At 35.6% G+C, this 14,736-nt stretch overlaps 1 protein-coding gene across 1 annotated transcript; it reads left to right on the top strand.

Moving 5' to 3' along the window:
- The first annotated feature begins 4,606 nt into the window (after positions 1–4,606).
- Positions 4,607–13,899, top strand: LOC115925934. Its single transcript, XM_030989978.1, has 5 exons — positions 4,607–5,136; positions 6,109–6,246; positions 6,571–6,774; positions 11,945–11,997; positions 13,686–13,899. Exons 1-5 carry the CDS (start codon positions 4,873–4,875, stop codon positions 13,831–13,833), a joined length of 807 nt encoding a protein of 268 aa, XP_030845838.1. The 5' UTR covers positions 4,607–4,872; the 3' UTR covers positions 13,834–13,899.
- Positions 13,900–14,736: the final 837 nt, after the last annotated feature.

The following is a 14,736-nucleotide window of genomic DNA, read 5'->3' on the forward strand; positions in this document are numbered from 1 at the left end:
TTGCATGATTGTGTTTGTTTGATAAATGACAAAATTCCTAATTCCAGCCAGGCAAAAATTTGATTCTTGAGATTCCTACATGTCAGGGCCCGAGGTACGGTGGGGATCGAGAGCCTCGAGCCCCCCCCCCCCCAATTTTTTGAAAAAGTATATTAAAGAGAAATAATATAGAATGAGAGCAGCAAAGTAAGAATAGTTAACTGCCAGTGTTAACAAAATAATGAGGCATCAAAATTTGCTCATCTGACCGTGATTAAATGCCTAAAACCCCTAAGCCTCCGGGGGCTTTGCCCCTCGATTCCATCTAGGGCCCTATGGCGGGCCCTTAGATGATCATCCGACGGTAATTTAATGCCTAAAACTCCTGATTTTGGGGGGCTCTGCCCCCTGGACCCCACGCCAAATAGTGACCTGCCAGTGTCACAAAATAATAAGGTATACAAAAAATTATGGTTATAATTAAACGCCTAAAACCCCTGAGCTTCCGGGGCGCGAATTTTTTTCCGTACTCGAGAGAGCAAAAATCCCATGTGCGCATGCGCGTGGACTTATGATTTCTCTGCTACTTCCCATACGAAATGTACATGTATTCGCATGTACTGTGCACGATTCGCGTTCTACGAGTAAACGATGGCATAGTAGTCTTCAAACACAGACTCTGATTTGCCAGTTTGACAAATCAATATGCGTATGTGTCGCGATGTGCTTATTCAAGTCTGTGTAGTTGTATGATTCAGACCCAGTAGTGCATATGGAAATACATTGCAACTTGTATAGAATGGTATAGTAGTCTGCAAGCACAGACGCTAATCTGACAGTTTGACAATATACTAGTAGTGTGCTGAGAAGTACTTTATTCAAGTCGCCAACTTGTATAGAATGGTATAGTAGTCTGCAAGCACAGACGCTAATCTGACAGTTTGACAACATACTAGTAGTGTGCTGAGAAGTACTTTATTCAAGTCTGCGTAGATGTATGATTCAGACCCTACTGGTGCGTGCGTTAGAAATGCATCTCAATGTGTAGAGTGTAGTATAGTAGTCTGCAAGGACATAATAATATATTGTGTATTGATGAGTAGTGATTTTATGCAAGTTTGTGTAGTTTAATGATTCCAGACCCCATGGTAGGCCTATGTATTGTGCCACTGCTCTCTCACACTCTTTCTCTCTCTCTCTCTCTCTCTCTCCATATCTCTCTCTCTTTCTCTCTCTCTCTCTCTAGCCCTCCCTCCAGTATGCTCGCACTCTCTGTATTACTTTTATTTATAATCATGGTCTGCTGAGAGCCAGAAGGATGTTAACTCTTAACACAACGAATGCCCTTTTGGCTCTGAACAAACCCACACACCATGAGGTCATTTATTGGCCTTCTCAAAACCGTCATTCTGTAATAATATTTCTAACTTTGGTCTAATAACTGTGCTTGCATACTACTATGCCACTCTATAAGTTGAGGTGCATTTCCAATACACGCACCAGTAGGTTCTGAATCATAAAACTACTCAGACTTGAATAACACTATTTTGTCAAACTGTCAGATTAGCGTCTGTGCTTGCAGACTACTATGCCACTCTGCAAGTTGAGATGCCTTTCCAATACACGCACCAGTAGGGTCTGAATCATAAAACTACACATATTTGAATATAAAGCACTACTCAAGACACTATGTTGTCAAACTGTCCGATTAGCGTCTGTGCTTGCAGACTACTATACCATGCTATTCAATTTGGGATGCATTTCTGTAAGCACTAAAATGTCTGAATCATACAACTACTCAGACTTGAATACTAGTACTATTGCTACGCACGATATATGCGTAATTGTTTTGTCAAACTGGCAAATCAGAGTCTGTGTTTGAAGACTACTATGCCATCGTTTACTCGTAGAACGCGAATCGTGCACAGTAGATGCGAATACATGTACATTTCGTATGGGAAGTAGCAGAGAAATCACAAGTCCACGCGCATGCGCACATGGGGTATTTGCCCTCTCGAGTACGGAAAAAAAAATTCGCTTCCGGGGCCGGCTCTGCCGCCTCGACCCCACCAGGAGCCCTAAGGCGGGCCCCTGAATGCTTATCTGACCGTAATTTATTGCCTTAACCCCTGAGCTTGCGGGGTCGGACAAGGTATCAAGATGTGTTTATCTGACCGCAGGCGCGTAGCAAGGGGGGGGGGGGGGGGGTGGGGCGGTTCCCCCCCCCCCAAATCGGAAGACGACGTAGGAAGAAAAAGGAGCAGACAAAGAACATCTTTGAAATTCAGACAAGGATTAAGAGTATAGAGAACGGTACAACGCATCGTTTTTTTTCTCTAATAATAAAACGTCAAAGCGCAGGAGGGGAGGGGGGGGGGTGCTGAATACAGACGAGGATTCAGAGGCGAGAACGGTAATACGAATCTTTAATGATTTAATGGAACGTAAAAGCTTCTGCGCTTTGCGCGGGATGAAGGGGGAACTAAATTCCGATGAGGATTATTTTCGAGAACGGTAGAACGAATTTAATCTTCATTTAATCATTAGGCTAATGATTAAATGAAGATTAAAAGCTTCCGCGCTTTGCGCGGGAGGGGGGAACCTGAATTCAGACGAGGATTAAGAGTCGAGAACTCTACAACGAATCGTCTTCTTTCTCTAATGATTTAATGAAACGTAGAAGCTTCCGCGCTTCGCACAGGAGGGGATGGGGGGGGGGGGGGGACTGATTTTAGACAAGGATTAAGAGTCGAGAACTGTACAACGAATCATTTTCTTTTCTAATGATTTAATGAAACATAAAAGCTTCCGTGCTTTGCGCGGGAGGGGGGGGGAAACTAAAATCAGACGAGGATAAAGGGTCGAGAACGGTACAACGAATCGTCTTCTTTCTTTAATAGTTTAATAAAACGTCAAAGCTTCTACGGTTCGCGCAGGAGGGGGGGGGGGGTGAATTTAGACAAGGATTAAGAGTCGAGAACAGTACAACGAATCGTCTTCTGTATCTAATAGTTTAATGAATCGTAATAGCTTTCGCGCTTTGCGCGGGAGGGGGGAAACTGAATTTAGACGAGGATTAAGAGTCGAGAACTCTACAACGAATCGTCTTCTTTCTCTAATAATTTAATAAACCGTAAAATTTTCCGCGCTTAGCGCGGGAGGGGAAAAACTAGATTCAGACGAGAATTATTTTCGAGAACAGTACAACGAATCGTCTTCTTTCTCTAATAATTTAATAAACCGTAAAATTTTCCGCGCTTAGCGCGGGAGGGGAAAAACTAGATTCAGACGAGAATTATTTTCGAGAACAGTACAACGAATCGTCTTTTTTCTCTAATAATATAATGAAACGTCAAAGCTTGGGAGGGTGAAACTCCCCCCCCCCCCCCTGCACCGACCCCCCCCCTCGCATTACGTCACTGTTGGTCACCATTACGTACCAATATTTGGCTCGCATGATTTTAAATTTGGGCCTCCCCCCCCCCCTAAGAAATCCTGGATCCGCGCCTATACCTGGCAACAACTAATGTAACTATAACGCACTTTTTTTTTGTAAATAAAAATTGTCTCGTTGAAAGTTCAGGCTAGAATGATTGAATTACACACTAATTGATGCCACGCTTTGGTATCCGTAGCAGAATTAGCTCGCACACCTGTACGAGCTGCCTAAATGTAGATTACATTTCATCGGGGCACGCGGCCCCGGATCCAACATAAGTAGCATTCTTTAGCAATACAAATAACATTTGCCTGCTTTACAATCGTACCGCAGACAAATAATATTTTTACCAGGTGAATGAAATAGTTTGTATTGAGGCACTTTACAAATTAAGACGTATGCATTAAATTTGGTTACATTACGAAAATGGCTTATTACAACAAGCCATTTCGTAAATACTATCTGCGCATGGGCTAGTGTTGCTAGGTAGGTCAAGCCTACTTTGCAGTTTGTATTGAGGAACTTTACAAAGACTTATGTATTAAATTTGGTTACATTACGAAAATGGCCAATTACAACAAGCCATTTTGTAAATACTATCTGCGCATGGGCTAGTATTGCTAGGTAGGTCAAGCCTATTAGCAGTTAGTATTGAGGAACTTTACAAATTAAAGACTTATGCATTAAACTTGGTTACATTACGAAAATGGCCAATTACAACAAGCCATTTTGTAAATACTATCTGCGCATGGGCTAGTGTTGCTAGGTAGGTCAAGCCTACTGAGCAGTTTGTCCAACATGGCAACAACTAATGTAACTAACGCACTTTTATTGTAAATAAAAGTTGTCTCGTTGAAAGTTCAGGCTAGAATGATTGAATTACGCACTAATAATGATGCCACGCCTTGGTATCCGTCGCAGAATTAGTTCGCACACCTGTTCGAGCTGCCTTTGCAAATTACATTCCATCGGGGCTCCTGGGCCGGACCCAACATAAGTAGCATTCATTAACGATGCAAATAACATTTGCCTGTTTTACAATCGTACCACAGACAAATAATATTGTTACCAGGTGAATGAAATAGTTTGTGTTGAGGCACTTCACAAATTAAGACGTATGCATTAAATGTGGTTACATTACGAAAATGACCTATCACAACGAGCCATTTTGTAAATATTATCTGCGCATGTGCTAGTGTTGCTAGGTAGGTCAAGCCTACTTAGCAGTTTGTATTGAGGAACTTTACAAAGACTTATGCATTAAATTTGGTTACATTACGAAATGGCCTATTACAACAAGCCATTTTGTAAATACTATCTGCGCATGGGTTAGTGTTGCTAGGTAGGGAAAGCCTATTGTAAAAGATGTTACGTACCTTTGACATGGGTATATAAGGGGTCTGACAAATGCATATGTGTGACATTTTGATAGCAAGGACATTAAGGATAACAAGATGTCGACTAAACACTCCTCAGTTGAATTGATGATTGTAGAAGGTTTTGAACTGAGAAAAGTGAAGGCGCCGAGTGGTCGCCAATACCTTTTTGGAAATGTCATCGAAAGTGGTAGAGAAGGTGTAATTAAGGGGTGTTTTGTTAATGAGGTAACGAGCGAAGCGGCTGTGGACCTCGTCAAATTGAAGGCCGGTGACAAAATCATCATAACGCACGTGGTGGGTAAGGGAGGCCCCAGTCTCCGTTTGCTAGCAAATGCGACGGTAAGTGAAAGTTTGGAACTTTTTGGTGTCTATGTATGGATTTTTGTGTTGAGTAAGCGTCCACTTGACAATATATGATCATTTATTTAGCCTAAGGCCATTAAAAAAATATATACATGTTTAGCGTCCCCGCCCGTTTCCTTTTGGGGGCCGCCTCCTATTTTATTTTTTTTGAAACTTTTTTTTTTTTTTCATGTTTTTTTTTTTATTTATTTATTTTTATTTTTTTAATCAAAAAAAATAAAGAAAAAAACATGAAAAATACTGCTAAAATTGATCTATTTCTGATTAAAAAAAAAAAAAAAAAAAAAAAAAAAAAATGTCGGCGGCCATCTTGAAAAGTAGCCCGACTGTTAGGGAAAATGTACCGAGCGGTCATTTTGAAAAGAAAAAAAAAAAAAAAAAAAGGGCCTCCTTTCTATTTTTTGAAAAAACAGGACGCTAAACATGTTTTTTTTTTTTTTTTGCCTAATCAATGGTTGACTAAATTGTGAATTATAATTTGTTTTATTCATTGAAGGGCTTTTAATAGGCCTGTACTAGATACATTTGCTTGACTAAATAAAGCAATAATATCATTAACAAAATTATTTGAAAAAAGTAATATTTTGTCTTCGATAACCATTAGAGGTATGGTAAAACTATATCCATTCCATTTAGCCTAATCAATTTTTGGCTAAAAATAATTTATATTTAATTTTAAATCTGTAATGGTTAAACGGTAGTATAAATTATCAATATGATTTAGTAGCTTAAATATTTGTTGATTTTTTGTTGTTTTTTGTTGAAAGTATGGCTTTATTAATTTGCAGTTTCATTATGAAGGATGGTATTTATATTAAGGTAAATATGTTTATACTTGGGGCCTTTAAAAAAATGGTTTATAGTGGTATTGTTGTAGAGAAGTGGCTATGTATCACAATCTTTAAATAGTTATAAATTGTATTTTATTGATATAAATTGTATTTTTAGGTGTTTTCTGAAGTCGTCGATTTCGACGTAAACAAGGAAGCAGTGGACAGCTTTATCAGGCCGAAAAGTGTTTCTGTCTCTGAGGCTCGGGGGAGCGCCCCAAAAAGAAGAATGACAGTTGAAGGTGATGTGATCGAGGTATGTATTTTGCTGTTGTAAAATGTAACAATTGTGACGATTTTTTGTTTAACTTAGTGATTTTGAATCGTAAAAGAAGTTTTTTCAAATTGTGAGGATTTTATGAAACATTAAAAAAGATATTTATTTATATAAACATTATAAATGATATCATATTACGATTTGAGTGTATAGTGTAATGCATTATACATTATACTGGGGAAAACCAGAAGTGCCAAGTGTGACGGACATGAGTGCTATACAAAAACACACTATTGTTATTTTCAAATGTTTTTGTATTTTTCGAATTAAATACGTGATGTACTTGTTTATGGTGTTTTGCAGGTAGGCCAACTTGTGGAGAGTGGAAGTTACAAAAGGCGGGTAATAACGTTGAGACAGCTGGGTGATGACGATACTCAATCGATACCAATAACCCTATGGGGCGAGAGCGCTTCTCAGGATGTAGCAGAAGGACTGTCTGTCCTGGTGACGGCCGTCATTAGAGACGCCAATGGTCTGCAGGGGTCGGTGTCCACGAAAATTGAGGTAATTTTGTTTTACTATAGGTTTTCCCGCCCAATTTTATCAGAGTTGCATTTCGAGTTCATACATAGGCGTTTAAGTTTCAATGATATTTGTCAACTCTCTGCTCTCATGGTTCATTTTCATTTTTTGAGCTTTCAATTTCGTTTTATCATTTCTTTTGAATTTTATTTAATTCAGAGAAAAATCCATTTAATTTAATGACCAATTTTGCGCCAGCTGGATAGACGTTTAATTTGTCTATTTGTGAATTTGAATACATTAATGTTTATTATGGCAATGCAGGCGCTAATTTGAATGAATTTACTTGCTTTTTTAATTTGAACGCGCTTTTTGCACGCTGATGTGGGAAAATCATGAATTGCATGTTTATACAATCAAATTGAATGAACTAGATAGCTTTTTGAATGTTTTTTTTGTTTTTATGTTGAGTTGCACAGTTTGATATGTCTACACACGTACCAAATTAATCCGACACGTAGACACAAAATGATCTCGGTGATTATTCAACTTTGCTCGAAATTGAATGATCGCATCGTTAAATCAGATGCCACTTTAGTTGTGATTTTGTAGGTTTGTTTTGAACTTTTCATGATTAGTCATTGATTTTGTTTGTGTTTTAAACTGAAGGGCAATTAATCCAACCCTTGTAATAAGTTTATGTGTATAAAAGCAGAACTGAAATAACACAAACAAAATGGCAAAAGTTTGAAATGAATCGACCAATAGTAAGGAAGTTATGAATGTTTGAAATATGAGATTACTCAGTCTATGCAAATCTCAAATTGGTAGTTCGGTCAGTGGATTGTGACGTAGGACGTGGATCAGTCTCTCATTTGTCGTGTACAAAAATACCATTAATTTTTGTTTTTTTCGTATGTTTGTTTCCCTTGGAACACTACTCAAAATTATAGATAGCATAGTATTTATAGGTCCTTTAAAAAAAAAAACCCTCCTGAGCAATGAATTTTCGAAAAAAATACAAATTTAGTCATTTATATGTTGGAACAGATGGAAAAGTAGCCGACACTATATCACATTGGCATTACTGGTTCAGCCAATTTGAAGTGCTCATAGGTATAGTGATTACTACTTTTAAAAATTCATAACTTTTTTATATTCAACTTTCATCAGTTTGCTTTTGTGCTTTGTATTAGATTAGTACTCTATTTGGGTTAGATTTTCCTTTAATGTTCATTGGTTTAAAAATGAGTTGTAAACAATTATTTAAAGCACATTTTGAAACAATAGTTTCTTTAATCATTTTTTAAAGATTTTTTGTTAAATGTTTGAAACTTGAAGACACCGTAACATGAGTTAGTAGACAGAACGTTTTTTCGAGAGAAAATCAGTGCGAGTGGGACAAAAAGTCTCCGAATTTGTCTTTTTACGTTGAGTTTAACGCCGCCCATAGAGTAAGTTTATATCATGAAATACTCAATACTTGTTTAGTAAAGGATAAAAATGTGTAGATTAATTCAATGTTGAGATATAAACTGTGCAAGATTTTGTGTCTATGAGACTATGTGTCGGATTAATTTGGTACGTTTGTGTACACATACACTCAGCTTCAAAGAGGTCAGTGTGCGCGCTGTTGAGATTTAAAGATAAACTGAGTTCTGGTAATGCGATTGCATTGTGAAAGAAAAGGTGTGGAATGGATCAGAAAAGTTGATCATATAGCATGTAAGTAATGGTGTGTAATGCAAGGTTTTGGAGTCATCAAACTCATCATAAATTTGGCAGAGTCTTGGTAAAGTAACAATCACTTACACAGAAAGATGTATATGGGACAACACACATGGTGTCGGCATGGTCGGGGCTAGTAGTACTAGATCTAGTAGGACCCCTATATATATTATCGATGTTCCAATGTGTTCCTCCTTCAATACAAGCCCTTTTACGATGCCTGTTTAATTAATATATTAAAGATATAGGTCTAGATCTAGATCTACTTGACTTTTGGTTTTAAAAAAGAAAATCAATTCTCACAGAATCAAATGAAACTTAAACTGAATATTCCAGATTACAAATTGAAATTTGCCAAACGATTTTGGGTACAAAGTACTACCCTGATTTTTTTAATCTTTCTATGCTCATTACTCAGCCAGTATACATTTTCTTCCAAAATTGTTTGGCACATGACATTTATTTGTAATTTTGAACATTCAGTGTAAGTTTCGTTAGATTCTGTGAGAATTCATTTTCTTTTTTTACCACTAGGATCTAGAACTCAAGTTTATCTTTAAGTTTAACGCGTCTATCGGTCAAATGTTAGTTGTTTATTTTTTTTAAAACGCGTAAATTTAGTGGAAATTGAATTTAACGCAGAGACACAAAGTATTGTAGATATATGTAGAAGTGAGTGTAAATGGAGTGAGGTATTTGATTAGACCATAGTTTATTTACTTAAAAATCAAGAAAACCAAGATTGGTTTTGAGAGTAGCATGAGGAAGTATTAAGGAGGAAAAGAATCCAAGATTCAAGTAAGAGTTGATTTCACCATCTAATGAAATCAGGCTTGCAAAAAGTAGGTCACTGTTATTAGGGTCATTTACAAAATGAAGTGTCTTAAGGACCTGATATATTATTTGGTTTGTAAAAATACTGCATGCATTGTCTATTGAATTTTGGTTGCTCATATGAGAGAGAAATTGGTTTATTTGGAGAAAGTAAACGTGTATGTATAAATAAAAAGCAATTTTAAATAGACTCTATAGACTATCTAGATCTAGAGGTTTATATGCAAGTGTATAAATTAAAACATTTAGATTCTAGGTCTAGTCTTGGCAAATAATAGAATGCCATGCTATTTATTTGTATAGAATTCAAGTCCATAGCAGAAAACACTTAATGAGTGCGCATAAAATGTATGCAAATTTTTAAAGAATAATGGCGCTAGTGTAGTTTCGTATCTATTTTTTTTAGCAGTTTAATATCCATTTTAATTTTTTAGCAAATGAATTTTAGCACAATTTTTTATTAATTTCAATCATAATCGTATAGACCTATTGCATTTTTCACCTGAATTTGGATCACATCCGACATCGGGAAACCTCCGTTTAGGGCTTCGATGTCGACGTCGTCGCTCAGTACTAAGGCCATGTAACAAAATATGCATGTTTAGCTTCCCCTCCCGCTTTTTTTGGGGGGCCGCCTCCTATTTTTTTTATTTTTAATTTTTTTTTTAAAAGAAAAAAACATGAAAAACACTGCTAAAATAGATCAATTTCTGATTTAAATTTAAAAAAAAAAAAAAATGTTGGCGGCCATCTTGAAAAATAGTCAGACTGTCAGGGAAAATGTACCGAGCGGCTATTTTGAGCGGCCATTTTGAAATAATAAAAAAAAAAAGGATGTTAAACATGTTTTTTTTATTTGGCCTAATCGTGTAAGTTGGGGCTCTGATCGGATCGGAAGATCGGAGCGACACCCTCGTACCTTTGATCGGTATCGGACTTGAAGATCGACACCAAAAATCAGCTGATTTTTTGTTTATTTTTTTATTTTTTTTAATGACGAAAATTTTCAATTTTCATAAAGTAGGCATGCATTATAATCCAAGATGGTGGCCCGCATGTTTTGCCTCTTATCTTAGACCAATATTATTATTTCAAAGTCATGAAAAGTCACTAGATATAACAAACATGGTCTACAACAACTTCACATGACAAAATAATCCCAGCTATGAATTTTGTAAAAGCCTTTGATAGCCAAAAACTTGAAAATTTTTGTCATTAAAAAAAAAAAAAAAAAAATTCTGCCAATGTTTTTTGGATCATTTTTATTGATCGGCAATTGGAAATTATTATCTGATCATTCCTGATCGGCTCAAGATCGGCCCCCGATCCACAGGCCTACCCAGTACCGTCTCTATGCTAGTCCTGCACCTCAAACCTTGTATGGTGGTATCATAACATGCACGATACCACCATACGAGAAGTCTGCATAATTTTGGACTGATAGCTTCAGTTTGAGGTGCAGGACTATAGCATAGAGATGATTGGTACTGAGCGACGACGGTGACATCAAAGCTCTAAACGGAGGTTTCTTGATGTCAAATGTGATCCAAATTGAGGTGGAAAATGCAATAAATGATTATGATTAAAATAAGTAAACTATTGGGTTAAAATTTCTTTGCTAAGAATGGATATTAAAGTGCTAAAAAAAATGAATACCTAACAACACTAGCGCCAGAATAATTTGGTCATTTTTTGAGTTGTATAAAAAAATAGGAGATTTACAAGTTTGATAAATTATCATTTTGGCTGAGTTGAAAAACAGCAACAGTTATTTAGCAAGGTACATGTAGATTGAATGCACAAAAAAAAAAAAATCAAATTTGTTTTTGCGCATTGTTATTTAGGTCAGTTGTGAAAGTCACTTTGATAGGTGTATGTGACAAGTTATTGGATTAAGGTGATACATGAACAAAGCACATGCTTTTAGCACATTGGATTAAGGTGATACATGAACAGACTTGGAGCACGTGCTTGTGTTGTGAACATCATAGAGTTAATATTGATTGGATTTTTGGCAAGAAATACATTGAACCATTCAATGAAATATCTTGTGTGTAACTCTATGAATAAGTATTTTTTTTAATACTACTGTAAATATGTCAATGTTAACACCGGATTTTCTATCTGCATTTTCTCTTTGAGTGCAGATTGAATAAAACCGTTATCGAATAGAAAGTGGCGTCCGTTCTTATTTATCGAGTGATTCACACCATTATGATTACATTTTTTTGTTGTAATAATATTATTTAATTTTTTTCTAGGTTTTAACAATTTTGTTCGACGTGGCATCTTTTCAAATTCAAAGCCCAGTAGCTTGTGAGAGTGTCATATTTAATTTACTTTTATTTCTCATTTTAAGACATCATTTTACTCATAATTTTTTTTTTTGTAATCTAGTCAAACTGTCAATTTTTAAAAGTAACCCTTTAGTTTACAGATAGGCAGGAATCATCAGTTAAGTACATGCCCGACATATTTTTTTTTGGCGGCATCGAAGATGGTTCAAAGGGAATGAATTAGATATGACTCCCATCTCTTAAAACTCTTTGGTACTTTGAATGAAATATGTTATGTGTACTACTGTTTTGTCACAATATGTTTGTATTGATATTTCTTTGTCTTTTTTTGTTTTATTTTTGCATTTATGTAGATGGTGAAAGAAAAATGGGTAGAGGGAGAGGTGATTGGCGTGAGAAAAACAAGGTTTGTACTTTTTGGTGGTTATTTGTTATGTGTATTTTATGTTTTTATTGTAGTGCATGTACACATGTGTACAGGTGTAGGTGTAAAAAGTCTTTTTTTTTCCATTTGCATAGTGAGACTAAATTGGTTTAGATTTTTGTATACTCTCTTACATGTAGCTCCGGCAATTGTGTATAATTAAGAAGAATTGCGTAAATGCCGAATCCGTTCCTAGCTTTTAGAATGATCATTGCCGTTTTGTTTGTTTTTTGATGTGCGTAAATGTTTTTATATTTAGATTTTTGTTGTTATAACTGGTACATGTACATGTAGTTGGATTACAATAGAACCCGGTATAATCGTAGCGTTAATTTTAGGGGTAATTGTGCATTTTGTGATGAAAAGCATCAAATTTAGTAGGGGAGACCGAGGACAATTGTAACACTTTTGTTCAATTTCGACATCAACTTTATTATAATTAAGAAATTAAAGGTATATAAAATGAAAGATGCATATCTTGGCTTGAAATATGACTCGGTTTGGGTTAAGTGAAATAAATTAAGAGCACATTTTTGAGGGGTCCAAGAAATTTGAAAATTTGGCCGACTGATATTTTGTTTAGTTAGGGAGGGGGGGGGGGGGGGGGGGGTGGTAAGATCACCTTTTTAATATTTTTTTATTAAAACAAATTTGAGGGGAGGGTTTTCCTCAAAATCGCACACATACAAAATATTGAGGGGGGGGGGGAGGGGGTCGACCCTCAAACCCCCCTGCTTACGCGCCTGGGTGGAGAAAATGATATTGTGTTTTTCAAATTCTGCTTTTGTGATCTGTTGTATTCTTTTGTTTTAATGGCCGCCATAGTGTCCTTTTTCCTATATAATGTTAACAACTTGAAATAATTATATTAAAGGTAATACAAAGTTTTAATATGGGGTCATGAATTTGGTTCAAATTAACATATTGGAAGCATATGCGATCTTACAATATTCAGTTAATCGTTGTTGCGGTTGAAATCGAGTCTAAAGTTATGAAATTGTAAATAATAAACTTTTGATGTTGTATAGCTCTCTCTCGAGGTCAAGATATTCATTAAGCTATAAAACAATGTTTCTTGACTAAAATCAACCGATTTTAGCTAATCCTGGTTGGAAATTATATATCACAACTACATATTTTGAGGTTTTCATGGTCGCATCTACCATGTTTCGGGCATAGACGCTAATTGAAATTTATCAATTTACCAGGAGCACCGGTAAATTTTTATATTCAATTTTTTTTGTAAGCATTAGTGTTTTAGGGGCTAAATTTTCTAGTGCTTATAATACATCCACAAAGGCATCAAAATATATAAAATTGTCAAGAATCACTATCCGTTTCCGTTTTCACTCAAATTTTCATATTATTTTTAATTGTACATCTAGTATTGAAGTCACTACCTTAGCACTACTATCTCTCATCTTAACAATGTAGTTTCGTGTAGGCTTAGTAATTATTTTGAATTCATGCACATGTTGAAATTCCAGGCTCTAAATTTAGACAAACTGTAGGGCCCCATTTTTTAACTAAAGTCCCATTTTTATATATATATATATATATATATATATCAAGGCTTTATAAAGACATTGAGTTGTGAAATATGTGTATAAATGGCCCTTATTAGGTTTTTAAATATATGTTAATTGTATTTTCATTTTCTTTTTATACAGCGTACCCATGCGTATCATGATGAAAAATGGAAATTGCATCAAGATCGCAGACGGCATGGACGAAAATCTCGTATCCTCCCTCCTTGGATTTCCAATAAGGTATAAAATTGGGACAGATGGGATTGCTGTTGAGATAGAAAAGTTGTAATATGTTTTTTTTATATTTCGTTATATAGTGCGTCCCACAAAAAAAAGAATCCGAAAAATTATTGATGTTTATCATAACTTAATCACAATTATAACTAATAAATGACATATTTGTAAAGCTTAGAGCCTCTTTTATTTGATGCAACTCATATGATGCATATTTTACGCATGAGTGATTAAAATCAATTTGAAGAGAGGGAACCAAAAGGTCGTTTGGCGTATGGTATCTAAATTTCAAAAGAGAAAATATTTTTAGAAAGTTCAGTTTTTGCCCTTTTATGTGACACCTCAATCAGGAAAAAAGAGCAAAGTTTTGTTTAAAGTTTTAAAATTTGATTTAAGAAGTCAGTTTTCACTGGCTGCCTGTTGTAGCAACAAGCAGAATTGACAAAAGACAAGCTCCGTTTCGTTGACAACCAGCCATGCAGGAAGTCTTTCGCCCATGTCTGATTGTCAACAAAACGGAGTAAGTCTTTTGTCAATTTTGTTTGTTACAGCAGGCAGCCAGTGAAAACGAATTTGTTTAATCAAATTATTTTAATTTAAGCATCACTTTAAGCAAAAAAATTATTCCTTGCTATTTTCATGATTGAGGTGTCATATGAAAGGGCAAAAGCTGATTTTCTCTTTCAAATTTAGATACCGTGCGGCAAATGACTTTTTGTTCTCTTTTTTCAAATTGATTTTAATCACTCATGCGTGAAATATGCATTATATGAGTTGCTAAGCTTTACAAATATATGTCATTTATTCATTATAATTGTGATTAAGTTATGATAAAACGTCAATGATTGTCGGTTTCGTTTTTTCTGGGACGCACTGTATAGTTGTTTGTAATTACTGTATCTCTGTAAATATTGATTGTTTTTCAACCAATTTTTGATATGTTGTAGCCAAGATAATT

Source organism: Strongylocentrotus purpuratus, unplaced genomic scaffold (genome assembly GCF_000002235.5).
Source record: "Strongylocentrotus purpuratus isolate Spur 01 unplaced genomic scaffold, Spur_5.0 spur5_scaffold_19, whole genome shotgun sequence".
Taxonomy (NCBI): domain Eukaryota; kingdom Metazoa; phylum Echinodermata; class Echinoidea; order Camarodonta; family Strongylocentrotidae; genus Strongylocentrotus; species Strongylocentrotus purpuratus.